Raw genomic sequence first — 17,427 nt, forward strand, 5'->3', positions numbered from 1 at the left:
TTACATGGATTATCGCAATCGATATTAGACAACACGATACCAAACGCGGTTAGAAATTAGCTATAGATTTAATATATTACTCACGTACGATTTACAGAGAGAACAAAAGGATATTCTTACAACTAGAACACTATTATTGTGTTTGGCAACTTTTCAACATTTCACGATCTCTCGACTATAAGATACTCGCTACTCAATTCCAATGAAAGCAAAACAATGCAAAATTAATATTAACATTAAAATATACCATATAAATATACCGCAAGAAATTAGGAGTTCATACAGACAGCCAGAAAGACAGACAGATCGAAGAACAGACTCGACTGATTTAGAATAAGTATAATTTTTGGGGCCGGATATATCTCCTTGTCCCTGTTACATACATTGTTTGATATATTGGTACATACATTAACAACTATATTCTTTACAGTTCCTGATAATTTATTATCGATCAGAAGTTATTTAAGAATTTCTTTTGTATATATTGCTTTTTATAGCCTTTGGTATATTGTAGGTATTTTTGCGGTGTATTAATTTTGTATATTTTAAAATGAATACCGCACTATTTTGCTTTTATTCACAATGGTTAGCGGGTATCTTACTGTCGACCACACTCGGCTGTTGCTTTACTACTTCTTATACATTAGAATATATCTTCTGGGTTTACCTTTGTAATCTTAATTTAAGAACCTTTGCTTCTCTGTCCATTTAAAATAGACTTTTATTCACTTAGGATATCAAATCTATGAGAAATGATAAATTCTACAATTAAGCTCTTCACATAAGAATGTTTCTTCTTGTTGAAGTTTTACGATTGACGAACCTTTCGTTCTTTCTCTGCGATTTCATAATATACTTTTTATCATTTAACATGCATATGTAATATGTACAAGTATATCTATTCATTACGACTTACCTGTGGAAAACCGGGACGCACTGGATACACCTGCGACTGCTGCGGTGGCTGGCACTGAGCAAGTGCAGCGAGTGCCGCACGTGCCGCTGTCCGCTGCAGCGAGTTGGCTGCTGTCGAGTTGCAGCTCATCGGCGGCACAGCGGCCATAGGTGGAGCTGCTGCTGCCGTTGCTGCTGCTGCTGCTGTTGCTGTTGCTGCTGTTGTCGCAGCAGCTGTTGCTGCTATTGTGCCAATTGTTGGTGGTGGTTCGCTTTCGTCCGGTGCAAGGCCAATGCCAGGACTGCTGCTGTTGCTGCTGGCCGCGACGCCAATGCGTCGAGGTGAGCCTTCATATTCTGCAAAAGAGTTGGCATTGATGAATCGAATTGTTGAGGGGGAAATGATATTAGGAAATGTCTCTCTCACCAATGATGCCATGTCGCGACTCCACGGCCAGCGTGTAGTTGCGTTCCAGCTGCCAAGCATCCAGTTTATGCTCCCGATACACGCTGCCCTCATCAAGCAGACGCCGAGTGTGCGGCTCGAGCATCACGTGGCCACCTCGCTGTTGCTGCTGCTGCTGTTGTTGTTGTTGTTGCTGCTGCTGCTGCTGCAGCTGAAGCTGCGATTTGTCAGTTAGCTTGCTGCACTTGCTCTCCTCTGGCTCGATTGTGACACGCAGATCTGCGAACGAAAAGTAGATTTATAGTTATCGACATGAGCTCTTATCACCCTTTTGCTTGGGGCCTAATTTAATTTCACGCTTCATCGCACAATATAATGGAAACAGTTTTTCTTTTTTTTTTTACGTTCACCATTTTTCAGTTCAAATTGTGGTCGAAAACATTTTAGCTACCTTTTTTTTTTTTTGGCAACTATAAACATGATTGAGAATTTGCCCAAATGCTAATAATCATAGTGCAATTGGATTGTCGGATGTATGTGTCTATCTGTTTATTTGCCTGTCTAACTGTCTGTCCATTTGACCTGGCCGACGTCAATTAATTGCAATCAATTAAATGCTCGCCTACATGCAACACTTCTGTTTCAACCACCTCGCTCCTCCCTCTGTAGCTGGTATCAGACTTGGCATTGGCCTGGCTTTTTGGCCAGGCTCGTCTCTGTCTATCTGACTGTTGTTGTTGTTGTTGTTGTGACCTGCTTAATGCGCATTTATATTTGCAATGCACTTCATTACGCATGATTTGCAATTCAATTACCCGGCCCATGGTCATGGCCATGGTTCATACCCATACCCACACACACACACACACACACACACACACACACATACGCACACACACAACGCACAATCGAACTGCGAATCGAACCCAATCGACTGACAGTCAATTGCAATCGCCCTTCCTTCTTCTACTATTTCTTCGGTTGCAGCCACTTAACCAACGAAGCTCGGCAAGCAAATCTACCCAAGTACTTTATACAAACAAATTGTAGCAACAGACATTTGCAATCTTACGAAAATTTGTAGCTACTTTCGCCCCTCGTCGTCTTCGTGCATTCCTCAAAAAGGACACAACTATGGGCGTAAAAGCTTCTTCTAATCTTACTCCTCATTCCGCAATTTGCTTCTGCGGCTTCCTTCTCAAAAGAGGCTTTTGTGCTAACTTAAATTCTTGGCATTGCGTACAAATCCTTACTCCTTTTAGGTAGGCATCATCTTTCGTTATGTGGTAGAGCCTTCACATAGGGATTCATGTCCTGCACATGTTTTCTCTGCTGAAGAGCTCCCGTTTTTTTTTCGTTACTCACAACCGCTGTTTGTGGACTTGCATCTACAAAAATACTTCCTATATACACTATATCCTTCTTTATATGCGTTCGTCATGTAGTACTTCTCTGTTTTTTTCTGGATTGCCTCGCTTTTATAGCTGGGACTCTCTTAAGACTGTTTCATAGTTGCTGTTTTTCACTGAGAATTTTTCAGCATTTATTTCAAATAGAATTTGCTACGAATTAACACAATTTATTCCTAATATTCCCTGTAGCAAATTTTCAAATATTACTATTATGTTCTCATTTTTTAACCTAATCTCATTCCTCTTCATACACTACATATTTAATAGTTTATTTTCTTCTACTTTGTTGCCTTACTTCATGGGTTTTTTTCCCCCAAGAACTGACTTGCTTTGTGGGTTCCCAGTAGCTAATCTTGATTAGAATAATACTATTCTATTTTCATTCTTACCCTAATCTCATTCCTCTTCCATACTTCATATGTAATAGATTATTTTTCCTCTGTTCTGTTTCGCTTCAATATCCTAAAGATTGTCTTATTTAATGGGTTTTTCTTTTCCCCAAGTCCTGACTTACTTTGTGTACTCCTTTACTGCAGGGAATAAACAATGTATGTCAGGTATTTTCACCTGCTTTTACTATTACTGTTCTAATCTTATTCAATTCCTCAAGTACCCAATTCTTTATGACTCATATTTCATTCTGATATCCTTCTCAATCTCTAGTGCCTCCCCCTCTACTTACGCTGCCAACTCTCGGCTGCATCGGCAATTCCATAGCCGCCCAGCGATGTCTCATTGGCGCTGCCGTTGACCAGTCGATGTTCTCGATCCTCGCCATGTCGCTTTCGCTGTTGTTGTTGCTGCTGTTGCTGTTGCTGATGATTCAGGTGATTCTCCTGCAGCTGCAGACTGTGTTGTTGCTGTTGCTGCTGCTGCTGCTGTTCCAGCAACAGTTGCTCACGTTCCCTTTCACGCTCTCTCTCACGTTCACGCTCTCGTTCCCGCTCCCCGCTCCCGTTCCTCGCGAAGTCGTTGCTTGCGCTGTTCACGCGGTTCCCAGTCGGCGGCATGTTGATCCAGCGATGACTTGCTGCCATAGAGATAGTGGCTGGCCAGTGGAGTGAGTCCCCTCGGCACAGGGATTGCCATTACCTACAACAGATGCCTGTTGCTGTTGTTGTTGTTGTTGTTGTTGCTGTGTGGTAGATGCTGTGGCTGTGACAGCAGCAGCTGTTGCCGTTGATGGAAAGCTGCGATTGACGGGACTGCGACCGAGGCGTAAAACGTGCGCCGCCGGCTGATGATGCGTCGTTGCCTGGCGATGAGCTAAGCTATACAGCTGCGGACCAAGCTGTTCGCGTTGCTGATGATACGCACGCCTCGCCGACGCGTGTTGCAAGTGCTGCTGCTGCTGCTGCTGCTGTTGTTGTTCTTGCTGCTGTTGCTGTTGGAACTGCTGCTGCTGCTCGTCTGTGTATTCTGTGGGCGAGTGGAGCAACGAGCTGGCACGTGGCGTCGCCGATTCCCAATAGTTCTCTTTGATGAAAGGATTCTGACTTGGATTCTGAGCAGTGCCATTCATGTTGCTCCCATTCCCATTGCCATTGAGCAGCGCATGATGTTGCTGCTGCTGCTGTTGTTGTTGTTGTTGTTGTCTGCCCGCTGATATGGCGCTGCTGTTGCTGTTCCGTTTGCGTGGCATCTCCTGTGTGTAGCTCTGGCCACGCTTGCTCTCACCCGTGTGATAGTAAAAGGATGCCGGATAAGCTGTTGCTGGCACCGTCTCCTCTTCCTCCTCCTCCTCCTCGTGCAATTGCGCCTCCTCCTCTTGCTGCTCTACTTGCTGCTGCTGCAGCTGCTGCTCCAGTGATGGTTGCTCGTTGCTCTCGGCCTCAATGTCGCTGTCCACGTGAATGCGATGCGGTGGTGTTGGCGTTGGCGGTGTTGGCGGCGTCAGCGGAGCGCAGAGAAACGGATTGGTTGAGATGCGCGGCGTGACCGAAGACAGCGATTCCGAGGAGTGCGACGATGCCGAATGCGGTGGCGGTGATTGTGTTATGATGTTCACGCTCTTGTAATAGCTTGGCGTGCTTGTGGGCGTGGCAATTGGTGGCGAGTTACTGCTCACAATGCTGCTATCGACAACTGTTGCTGTCGCGTTCAGATTGACAATGTCCACAATGTTGTTGCTCTCATGTTGCTGCGGTTGCTGTCGGTTGTTGCTGCTGTGCGACGATTGTTGCTGAGACTGTTGTTGTTGCTGCTTGGGTCTACACTTGGGAAATAAGAGATTGATTTGATCGTTGAGCGGCGGCGATGGCGACAACAGTGCCTGCGATAAGTTAAGCGGCGCCTGCTGTTGCTGCTGATGTTGCTGTTGCTGATGCTGATAGCTGTTGCTGTTGTTGCTGCTGTCGCAGTCGTGCTCTAAGCCGTTGAGCGCGTAGTAATTGCGTTGCTGCGTTGCCCCAGCTGAAGCTGCTGTGGCTGTTGTTCCACTGGATGATTGTAGACGCTGATAGACGCTGCTGCTGTTGCTGTTGGCTGTGCTGTGGTGCGTTGCCAACTGCTGATGCTGCTGCTGCTGTTGCTGATGTGGCAACTGCTGCTGCTGCTGCTGATGATGGTGATGATGATTATTGCTACTAGTTGTTTGTCCAGCAGCCAATGTTGTCAATGTTGTGCTGACCATTATTGTTGCCAATAAACTGCAAGGAGACAACAGAGCAACAGACACACAATGTTACTATATTGTACGAATTTCTCGCATATACCCTGTAGTTATCAAGTCTACTTGGGTATGATGAGTATGACTATAGCATAAATGATATAAGAAATGAAAGTACTTATATAATTATAAGTTATATCGATTGGCAGTTGATTGATATCAAGTAACAATGAAAGCCAGAACTATTAATATGTAGAACACAATTTTTTTTATAATTATACTTCTGCTCACAAAATGTAAGCTTAATTACCGGGTATATCTCAGTTGTTCACTTGTTATCTACCACCTTAACTCAATTGGTTTATAAAAATATCATATATTTTGAAGCACTTGCGATCTCAATATGCCAAATATACACATTACTGTACATCTCAGTATATTCACGGTATAAAAATTCGGTATATTTAAATTCATTTTTAACTGCGCTTGTTATATTAACATATCAGATCTACATTATGGTATATTTGTTGAATGTAATTGTTATATTAATATACCAAATATAAATTACCGTAAGTTTCAGTATTTTTTCGATATATTTGAATTTCTTTTTTCATTTTTTACAGTGGATGTTATATTAATATACCACATATACATTACGGTATATATCAGTAAATTTTCGGTATATAAATTTGGGATATTTAAATTTAATTCGTTAACAGCACTTGTTATATCAATATATCGAATAAACATTATGGTATATTTGTATCATATTAATTTGGTATATTTAAATATAAATTTCTTTATATATCAGTATATATGCAGTATATAATTTTAGTATATTTAAATGTTAATGCTGTGTAGCGGGTATCTCATAGTCAAGCATACTCGACTGCTTGCTTGCTTTCATTCTGGACGAACTTTAAAATTCGGGATATTCATTAAAAGTAGAGAGCGAGTGCCAAGTGTGGGCGGCGTGTCTGTTGTTCGTTGTTCGTTGTCTGTTGTCTGTTGCCTGCTGTCTGCTGTCCCGAATCCTCTCCTGTTCCCCTCTCTCCACCCGGCCACTCGACCATCGTTTGTTTACACGCTTCACGTCCTGCTGGCAGTTGTTTTAATAAATGCAGGCACAATGTCAACCTTTGTCATGTCCAAGCGGCAACAGGGCGTGACAGTAACGAGCTCTGTCGCGACCGACACCAACCCCCCTCTCCTCCTCTTGGCTGAGACAACACGGTACAAATGGCAGCTCATCGCCATCACCATCGTCGTTATCGTTGCCGTTGCCGTTGCCGTAAGACTCGCCCCTCAAATTTAATTGCTCGCATTGCGTAAAAAAAGCGTCAATCGATCGCCCACAAAATAAAACCAAATACTAAATAAAACACGGCCAATCAATGTCAGCGAATGAACCATTTCGCTTTTCGCCTTTGCCCTGACACACACACACACACACACACACACACATACTTATATTGTTTTCCTCTCGCAATTTGCATTTTTGGCAAGGGGCAAGGGGCAGTGACAAGTGGCGATTGGCTTTTTACGACCCTTTCTCATTGACTTACATACATACATTAAAGAAAGCGCGGCTGGCATGTGGAGCACTTGTAAAAAATCCATGCGGACCATGCGCAAGGTTCAACACAAGTGAAAAAGGCGTATAATTAATATTACGTATACGTAATGCGACAAGTTCTACACGCTTCATTTCATTAATTTCAATTGTTTTAGCACTTTCTCTAAATTGAGTTGATTACTAAGTCTTTACAGCATTGTGCAAACCATAATCGATACTTAAATAAAATCCTTAATCCATATGAAATAGTTACGGAATTCAACAGAATTTTTAAATACGATTGAAAACTTGTATTTGAATGTGTTCTAGAAGCTACAATTGTGCCTTACAAGTAATATATGACTATAAAAATCAAACTAATTAGCTTGCTAGCTTCCATGAATGTCATGTGGATGCTATGTGGATGCAGGAATCGAATCAGCTTAAATGTGTCCCGTATAAATTTAATTTGAAAACTTGGATGCTTTATGGAATGGATGCTGAGAAAGCTACATACATATTTTAAAAAAGCCATGGCAACTCCAACTAGAAAGTTGGAATTAATTTACCGTGTGGATGCTATCAAACTGCAATTCAGCTGAAAATTATCGTGTTGAAAGGCCATTTACAAGCTACTGTATGAATATCTGCTGAAAATTACATCTGAGCCTTACAAGTAATAAATAATGTAGAAACAAAAACAATATCTACTCCCACTAATTAGTTTCTGTGGATGCCATGTGGATGCTATGTGGATGGTATGCTTAAATGTATCCCGTTTAAAGGGCATTTAAAGCCTTGGCTAGCCCTAGGCATATGCATAACTAACACATGCGCCTCCTCCCATCTCTCCCCTCCCTTGGGCTTTGGTTTTCCTCACGTTTCTCCCACATAATTTTATTTTTTTTCGTGGACTCCCTTGTTCTCCTTTTCCGTGTCCCTGGCGTTATGCTAATGCATGCGGCGTGTAGTGTTTGTGCCCGGGGCTTAAAATATTTTCCCAACAATCAAACTAAAAATTTCGAAAAGGATTAACAACAACAAAAAAATACCAAGAGGTAGATGATGAAGGGAAGAAGGTAGAGGCAAAGAGGCAACTGAAATACCCGCAAGGCAATGGCAACGAAAGGAGCGAGGAGCGAGGAGAGAGAGAGCGAGTAAGGAACGTGGCTGAGCAGGCTAAACGGGTGAGATGTGTGAGCCGGTTGCGACTAAGCCATATTCGTTGTTGTTAAGCTAGTTGCTTGTTGTTGTCACCGTTGTTGTTGCCGTTATTGTTGCCGTTGTTGTTGTTGTTGTGCTGCTGTTGCTGCTGCTGTTGCTGCTGCTGTTGTGCGTCTCGCAACGCTTTGTGCACTCATATGGAAAATATGTTTTCGTTTCTGGAATGCCACACACAACAACACACAGAAAGGTGGCACACGGCGAGGAGGGTAGGCAAGCAAGGGAAAGGGTGAAGAGTGATGGGTGAAGGGGGAAGGGGTAAGGGGAGGCTGTCACGGAGTGTTCGTGTGCGGCGCACGCTTCGTTTGGCATTTGAATAGGTTTCACAGCGCATGCCAAAAAGAGGGGCGGGCCACTAAGACGGGCAGGGAAAAGCACATGGAAGGGAGAGGAGAGGAGCAGAGAGCCGAAAATCTACACAACAGCTAACAAGGTATAACACATCAAGGACAACAACAGTGAGACAGCAACAGAGAGGGAGGGAGAGGAGAGGAGAGGAGAGCGAAAGGGTAGCCAACATTTTGTTAACGGCTTCAACACGAAGCACACGGCTAACTGGGCAAACATTTTCATTGCTTGACATTTATGCGAGTGTGTGCGTGAGTCTATGTGTGTGAGTGTGTGTGTACAAATGCGTATGCAACTACTATGTGTGCGTGTGTGTGTGTGTGTGTGGGTTTTGCTGCCTGAAAGCTGTAAGCCATCTATCTGCCACTCCATTCATCTTCACCTCAGTTTAGCTTCAGCTTCAGCTTCAGTTCCAGCTCTAGCTCAATTCAGTTCAGTTCGGTTTAAACCCCCTCGCACCATCCCCACCCCCACCCCTATCCCTCTCTATCCACGCATTCCCCTTTCTGTTCTCTCGAATCTACATCAATCTGTCGCTTCAAATCCATCGTCCTCTTCGACTTTGTTGTTCGCTCTCTCTTGCCTGTTGCCATTTTGGCCAACATGTTTTTGCCTGTCACTGTGTCGCTCTTCTCCCCCTTCCCCCCCTTGCAACCATGTCTTTTGTGTGGTGCCAAATGCTATTTTTTTGTTGTTGTCGTTGTCGTTGTTTGTTGCTCAGTCTAGCTTAAGCCACCTCTGACAGACAGACAGACAGACAGGCAGACAGTCTGTGAAAGGATTGCTTCTCGCCTACTCTTGGCTCTTTGCTGGATCAAGCGTGCAAATTTATGATCGCCACAACGCAAATGCAAACGCAAGCCCTTCAACAATGTGTCCACTGAATATTTCATGAATCTACACTGACACACACACACACACATGCACACACTCACATGCTCATATTCATACTCAACGACAGGGATTCATCGTCTAGTCCCGCACAACTGCCAGCTGCATAATTAAGTTATAATTTCAACACGAGTCTCTCTCTCTCTCTCTCTGTCACTCTGTCTTTCTCTCTCTATCAACTGCAACAGCTCTATGAGTGGGGCGTAGCTCTTGTCCTTGGAGTTTTATTAAGTTAATGCCTGTTTAAGCGACGCATCGCGCGCCTCTTTAAATATTTAAAATTCATTTCACTTAAGACCACTTAAATGCACTGAAATGCGAGAGCAACGAATTGCAAATGCTCTTTATAAGGTGAAAGGGTCGTGCAGTATAGTAGGAGGCATCTGCGACCCCATAAAGTATATATATTATCGATCAGACGATATAGCCATGTCCTGTTTGCTTGCCTGTTCATAGGAGGTCATAGAATTCCAAGAACTCAGAGATTAGAAGAGATAAAAGTATCATTTGACAACATTTGTTTTATGAATATACGAAATGTACAATTCGGTATATTTTTGTATTTTTCGGTATATTATTAATCTGAAAGAGATGCGAGCTATGATTTTCATTTGAGAACACTTGTTTATATCAATATACTAAATGTACAATATGGTAAAAGAAATTGAGCTATATTTTGACAACACGTGATGTCTAAATATACAATATAATATATTTTTTTCGGTATACTAAAAGACATAGAGCTATAAAATTTATTTGACAGCGCTTGTTATCGTATATTCATATAAGAAGTGCTGTCATATGAAAATTAAAGCTCTATCTCTTTTAGTATACCAACAAAATAAATATGGTATTATAAAATTTGGTATTTTTCTGTATTTTTGGTATACTAATTCGGTATTTTTAAATAATAATACTGCCCACTCGACTGAAAGCTCCTACTTGTTTTGATAGTCTTTTCTAATAAAGAAGCCGGAAATTTTTGGTTATATTAAGATTTACTATCAAAAAAAGTATCACAATTTCTAAGTAAATTTGTGAAATACTTTTCCCTCTTTGTATATTTTTGTGTGAAAATGTTAAATGTTAACTGCATATATGTTGCACTATTATTCCTAGCCTTAACTGCAATTTAGTTTAATGATGTTGTATAATGATCAAAGCTAGCTTGTAGCGATTGCTGCAGAAAATAGGCCATTCTAGTAAATTCTGCAATGTTGTTTGCTATGATTAAGCGCTGTTGCAGAATGGAATGAATATATGTGGTCATTAAATCACGTCAGTTTGTCATGTGGATGGCGAAAGTGCATAAAATGCAACAACCTAATTAATTGCAGTCATGAAAGAGCAACGTAAAAAACGAGCAGAGGAGAGAGAGAAGGAGAAAGAGATAGAGACAGAGAGAGAGCGAGAGATATTTGGTTTATTTAATGGGTTACCAAGTGCATGACATAGTCGTTATGCAGTGCACCAGCGGCAGCATGTGGCATGCGGCAGGCCGTGTGTGGCAGTAACTCTCTCTCTCTCTCTCTCGGTCGAGCTGATGGCCGGTGCAATGAATCAAAATCAATTGCAGCAGCCGCCGCGTCGCTGGCTGGCGCACCTGACCCCGAAAAGGAACCAGGAGCATTGCTATGATAGCACTGGGTGCGTGCAACATGCTGCATGGGGCATGCGGCATGCAGCATCGGTTTTTCTGGCGTCATTACGGTCACATTGCGGCAGGACAATGCTGGCTGGCTAGCTGGCATGGCAAGCGAAGCAGACGTAATTACGGCCACCTATGATGACATTAATTATGCATACACAAAAAAAATCAAACAATAGAGAGGCTTAGCTTAAGTGCAGGGTATACACAACTTAACAGATACCCGGCAGTACAATGTTCTATACTGAAATTTGCTGATCTGAAACGAAATGAAGCTGTCTGCCTTACAAACTACAATTATTAACAAATATTTCTATTGAAATTCAACAATTGCTAATAAACATCACAAAATATTTATAAAAATATTTGACATCGAATTTAAGTTGCTTACCAATAATAATATAGCATATGTTGCATTGAGACTGCACTTATTCCAATTAAACTTTATAAATTGCTGATAAATATAATCAAACACTACTCAGAGACAATAAAATCTATATTGAAAAATATTGATTTAAGATTTTTTCGATCTGTAGAAGAATAATGTTCACAATAAGATTTTTAGATTGAAATATTTTTAAGTATTTTCAAGAATTTTCCATTCTGGAAACAATATTATAATTTTGAATTTCAATATTGGCAAATTTTGAATTTTTTTTTTTGTCTATTTTCGATCTTTATTTAAGAATAAACCTCCTTGGTTTAATTTTGACTTACAAATAATCTTGATTCAAGATTTTATTCTTGATTTTAGTATTTTTATCTTTCTCTGCAGTATATTTTACAACCTGAGGCTTACAAAATGCAGAGTCTAATATATTTCAACAATTTGCTAATTTAAATATTAACTAAAATATTGATCTGAAATTTTTTGCACTAATATTTAAAGTTTCGTTATTATTTTTTCTATCAAAAATGATTCCAATCTGAAGTAACTCTCAAATGCTTTGCATAAATAATTTGAATATTCCCCAGACAATTGATGTGAAATTATTAGGATAGTAGAGTTTTTGCCAATATTGATTTCATACTGAAAAAACTCGAAGGAGCTAATGGCTGCAAACCTTGCAATGATCATTAGACGTAGTCTGATTCATAAGTAGGCAATCAGATTCTAACGTGCTGCAACTTAATGCTACCCTTCGAAGACCGTTAATAGGCCACAGGGTGAATAGAGTTGTCGAGTCGTTTGTTGGTCGGTTCGTGTGTGTGTGTGTGTGTGTGAGTGCGAGGCAGACAGAATGCGTCTAATTTGGCATGCGGGTGTTGCGTGGGTGCGAGCGAGACGGCCACAGAGAGCACGCGATACGTAGACTACTCAATTCGCATTTCGACTCCCAGGTGGCGCCACTTCTATGTGTGCAAATGTGTGCGTGTGTGTGTGTGTGTGTGGGGGTGTTCATTATACATTATACAGTATGCAGTATGCCGTCCACTTGCACTTCCTGTCGATTGCATGCAGAAACTCGACGCGATGCGAAGCGACGCGACGCTCGCTTTGAAAATGAAACATGCAATTTATTTTAACCTAAATTTTTGTTTTGCAATTACTGCAAACGCGGTGCATGCGACTACTCCACTGATCCAATAATAGCCACGCCCCCTTCCCTCACTCTCTGCCCAGTCGTAGCCCAGCAACAATATATGCGAGAACGATTTGAATACAGACACATAGACAGCATTAACTGTACTATATCGTAAAGTGTGTGTCTACTTATGGCTCGCTCTATCCGCTTTTTCACTCACACTCTCTCTCTCTCTCTCTCTCTCTTTCTCTCTGTCTCTCACTCGCTGTCTATTTGCATGTCTGAGCCCACTTAATGAGTTTAAAAAGTAATAACAATATTGTATGCTCATAATTAAACAATGAAGTGCGTGGCGAATTTCAACCGCTTTATGCGATTTGCGCCAGATTGCTGCTAGTGATGGCCGCGTGACACGCTAAACTGCAATTCGAGAAGTTATCGATCAATTCTGGGAAATTCTTAGGTTTTACTTTAAAGTGCTCAATTTTTTTTAAAACTAGCTTAGCTTATTTCATTCACATTGCAGCTCAGTAGTAGTAGTTGCCTCACTTGCTCCTCCCTAATCAAATTCTGACCATATCTAGCGGCTAGCTAATCGAATTTTTCCCATCTCTAGCTGTTCTGTAATATCGCTTTATACTATCAACTACATATAATTATCCTGTCGTGAAAGCTGCTTCTCATATCTAGTCGCTGTCAAACGCTTCTCCTCTTTTTCTTCTTCGATTTTAGTGTATAATTTGTATCGCGATAATCAAATTTTTCCCATTTTTAGCTGTTCCCTATACTATCAACTACAACTGATTATGCTGTCGTGAAAGTTGCATCTCACATATAGTCGCTGTCAAACTCGTCTCAACTTTTCCTTCTTTGATTTCAGTATCACGATAATCAAATTTTCTCTATCTTTAATTACATAGTGAACTATCTTCTTTGGATGCTGTTGTGATTGCTGCTCCTGAAACTCTTCCATCCTTTTCCTTCTTCGATAGTCTTTTTGAATCCGTGTCACGACTTTCACTAGTTCATCTCTAGTTGGCATGCAAAATAATGCGCTGTGCGAGCGAAGCTTTATTAATATTTTAAGCGGCTGCTTTTTAATTATCAGCTGCAGAAACTTTGTAAGCGCTTTTTGGCCACATGTTAAGATTAATTCCACGCGCAGCGAGGGAAATGTCAAACTGCGAGAGAGAGAGAGAGAGAGAAAGAGAAAGGAAGATAGAGAGAGAAGGCTACTGTGTATGATTCGCACGCTAAGCGGATTGGAGTGCAACGCGTGAAAACGCTGCAATTTGGGTTAAAAACCATTTTGGCTAAGACAACGAGACAGCAAAGAAAGAAGAAGCAGAAGAACGAAATGAAACGAAACGAAACGAAAGTGAAGTGGGCAAGTACTCTACTTTACTGTACTGTGCCATAATGCAGAGTGAAAGTGACTGAGATGTTGTTGTTGTTGTTGCCCGTTGTTATGGTTCTGTTTTCTTCGTCGTCGTCGTAGTCGTTGTCGACAACAACAATTGCTGGTAACTGGCAACTGAGAATGACAACATGCAACACAAGATGCTTAAAAGCAGCAGCTTGACAGTCGCACATAATGACAACGTTGAAACTTGACGCAGCCACAAAAAACAGTGACAACCGAAAAGCAGGAGAATAAACACGCTAGTGAAGAGGGAGAGAAAGAGAGACTGTAATAGAGACAGAGACAGCGAGAGACAAAGATAGATGGATAAAGAGAGAGAGAGAGAGAGAGAGAGAGATGTGTAACATAATCTGTAAACGTTTTCGTCAGATTCTATATCGCATAATCGATCAACCGAAGCTTTTAGCTCTGTTGTGTGTTTATACGGATAACGATGATTAAACATACTGCAGTTAGTGTTGGAAAATGCCAATATGTTTGAATGCGTGGACACGATTATTGTCAGTCAAATTGTTAATTCATTTCACCATTTTCCTTAATCACTTTACAAAACGGAACCAGTGTTGTCAAAAGCACACATCAAATAGTGTTGGCAAATGTCAATATGCTAAATATATTGTCATTCATTCTCAATTCTTTACACCATTTTTCTAAGTCTCTTTTCAATGTTTGCAAATCCGTTTTCTACTAAAGTTCACAGTGTTGGTAAATTGCAAAGCAGACCTTCGAAATTATTCAATTTAATATATGAACCCAATTTCAGTAATTTACTATGTTCTTGTCCCATACCAAATGTCCGTTCAAATTATATATTTAATAGTTTTATTATCAGTGTACATCCGCTTTTGTCTTTTTTCTATTGTTGTTCGCATCCTTTTGGCAAACAGCTTTTATTTGGGCCTTGAAATTGTGCAACAAGTGTTGGAAAAAGGTCGCAGCGTAGATATATTGGTTAAAGAAGATTACGATTTAGTTTAAGCAAGATTTACGGCCATCTATAAAATTGTAAATGGCGCAAGAACTCGTTAAGAGCTTCCCAAGTTGAGAGAGAGAGAGAGAGAGAGAGAGAGAGAGAGAGAGATAGAGATAGCTAACTGGTTAATCAACCCACAGAGACTGAGTTGACTCGACTCGACTCGACTTGATGTGATTTGACTGTTTGCGTGTGCATGAATCATGCCCAGGTGACTAGGCTCTCTCTGTCTCTCTCTCTCTATCTTGCTCTCTCGCTCTCGCGCGATGTGCGTGTGTTTGTTTTTGTAAAGAGGAAAGAGGAGAGAAGCAGAAGGTCGCCGGTCTGTGGAATCCATTAATAAAATCAGTTCAGCATACTATAGTACATAAATAACAAGTGCAAACGACCCGAGACTTTCATCAAAGGCTTATCCCCCATTCCCCACCCCCGAAAACAAGCAGAGGATGAAGAGAGAGAAGAAGCAAGAAAACATGTGAAAGAAAACGAACAAGAAGAAGCTGCAGTAACTTTTCTTTAATCGATTCAAAAATAAATGTTTACGGCGCCATGTGAAATTGCCCAATGTGCACACGAATCCCCAACGCCCGCACCCCGACACACCCACACACACACCCTTTACACCCACACACACACACAGACGCACATATTTATTCACCCTCTCTCTCTCTCGCTTACTTTCGTAAATGCGCACAATTACTCAAAATCTGTAAGCGGCTTTAGCGGCTCTCGCTCCTCAGTCAAACAAGCCCCCACCCCCCCCCCTCTCCGCACCGCATACCTTATTTCCACCCATGCCAAAAGAAACGTCTGAAAAAAAGGCTTAGGCTCAATCGTGCAGCGCAGCAAGGCGAAGGAGGAGTTGGCAAAAGCAAAAGGAACCAAAACGTCGCGTTTTGTCTGATTTCAGTGATTCGTTTCATTTTTGCTTGTTTCTCGCCTTTTCTCCCCATGCTTCTCGTTCTCTTTTCGCATTTCGCTTTACTTCGGTTGGCAGTTTTTCAATTGCTCGTAAAATCAGGTGGATTCTCGTTGCTTCTTCACTGTCGCCACATACGACATACATAATAATACCCTGTACTTTAGCTGACCCAAAGTGGGTCAAAGTGGTTGTGTGATCTGTGATTGACATGCATTCGCTGCATTAATTTCCTTTAAACTACTTTCAGCTTTAACTTGATAGCTTTTAGTGTAAGATTTTTAATTTAATTTCTTTGTACTATAAAAGCTTGTGAAAAAGTTGTGAAATATTAGCGAACTATCGCTGAAATTATCAGTTATAAACGCACTACTTCACAAACTCCTTCTAAAAATGTTTAGTCGAAATGAAAAGAATTTGCCCAAATTTCTGTATGGCAAACCAGTTTGTTCCGGTTATCTAACATTCTAAAAATAGAATTCAAAGCTTGAACACGTGCTCAATTTTGCAGCTTTTCAACAAAAGTAAAGCTCAAAGTTGTGCAAATTATCATTGAGAGATTTTGCACAACTGTCATGCAATATTTAAACGGCGACAAAACTATCATGAGACTGTCATACAACAGCTAAGCGCTGACAAAACTATCATGCGACTGTTTTTGCAGATCGCATGCAATCTTTTTGCAGTACAGAATATTTACAAGTGCATTTAATCAATGTGCTACACTCTTTCTCTGGTCGAACCTTTTCTCTGTCTCTCCCTATCCTCCACCATCACCATCACCTTCATCTTCGTGTTCGTGTCAGTTTCCGTCATTGTCTCTGTTACCGTTTGCATTCTGGAGACGTCTTTAAGTCGCAGTGCGTGTGTGCTAGGCGATAAAGTGTTATGGCCATTACCCACACACACACACACACACACACGCACACATATACACACTCTCACAGACATTTGCAGATTTAGGTTGGAAAGAAGGTTTGCGTGCTAAGCGGGTTTCATGGCGCAACTTTTCATTGGCTTAATGCATATTTAAAATTTCGAATACATTCAGCATTTCATAATGCCTTCCATTCCGTTTGCTTCTCTCTCTCTCTCTCGCTCTCTCTTTCTATCTCTTGCTGATGCATTTTTGTGTTGAGCTCGAAGCATTTAAGTTGATAGCGCTCAAACTTTTAGCACAACCAGCTAAGTGTGCAAGCAGGAGCAGCAAGGGAGAAGAGAAGAGAGAAGAGGAAAGGCGAGGAGAGCGGAGCTTTGAACAGTTGCTGTCAGTCCATTATCAGTGGGGTTGCAGCTGTAGCACAACTAAAACGCATGCAATCCATAAACTTCTGCCACCCTATACAGTTCAGTTTACTATATATGCATAGTGTATATATAGTGTACTGTTCGAGTGTGAGAGGGAGAGAGCGAGAGAGCGAGAGTAAGCGAGCTAGCGAAGCGAGGCACTAGACTAATGTGTTTTGGAGCTGCTTCCCGCTTCTCGCTGTCCTCTTCTTTTCCTCCTGCCTTCAATTGCCACCCCATCAATACACACACACACACACACACACACACATAGAAGTGTATACGTGAGAGTGTGCCCATACTTCATGGCAGT

The 17,427-nt window shown here is 41.4% G+C and overlaps 1 protein-coding gene across 1 annotated transcript in view; it reads right to left on the reverse strand.

Annotated features, from left to right (window-relative positions):
• The window catches only part of LOC133847443 (uncharacterized), a 109,118-nt gene that overhangs the window by 11,663 nt on the left and 80,028 nt on the right, over positions 1-17,427 (reverse strand). The window contains 5 exon segments of the mRNA XM_062282482.1: positions 917-1,251; positions 1,322-1,579; positions 3,395-3,659; positions 3,661-3,780; positions 3,782-5,360. Of these exon segments, the coding sequence (XP_062138466.1) occupies positions 917-1,251; positions 1,322-1,579; positions 3,395-3,659; positions 3,661-3,780; positions 3,782-5,344 (2,541 nt within the window). The 5' untranslated portion in view covers positions 5,345-5,360.

The sequence above is a fragment of the Drosophila sulfurigaster genome, chromosome X, assembly GCF_023558435.1.
Source record: "Drosophila sulfurigaster albostrigata strain 15112-1811.04 chromosome X, ASM2355843v2, whole genome shotgun sequence".
In the NCBI taxonomy this organism is placed as follows: domain Eukaryota; kingdom Metazoa; phylum Arthropoda; class Insecta; order Diptera; family Drosophilidae; genus Drosophila; species Drosophila sulfurigaster.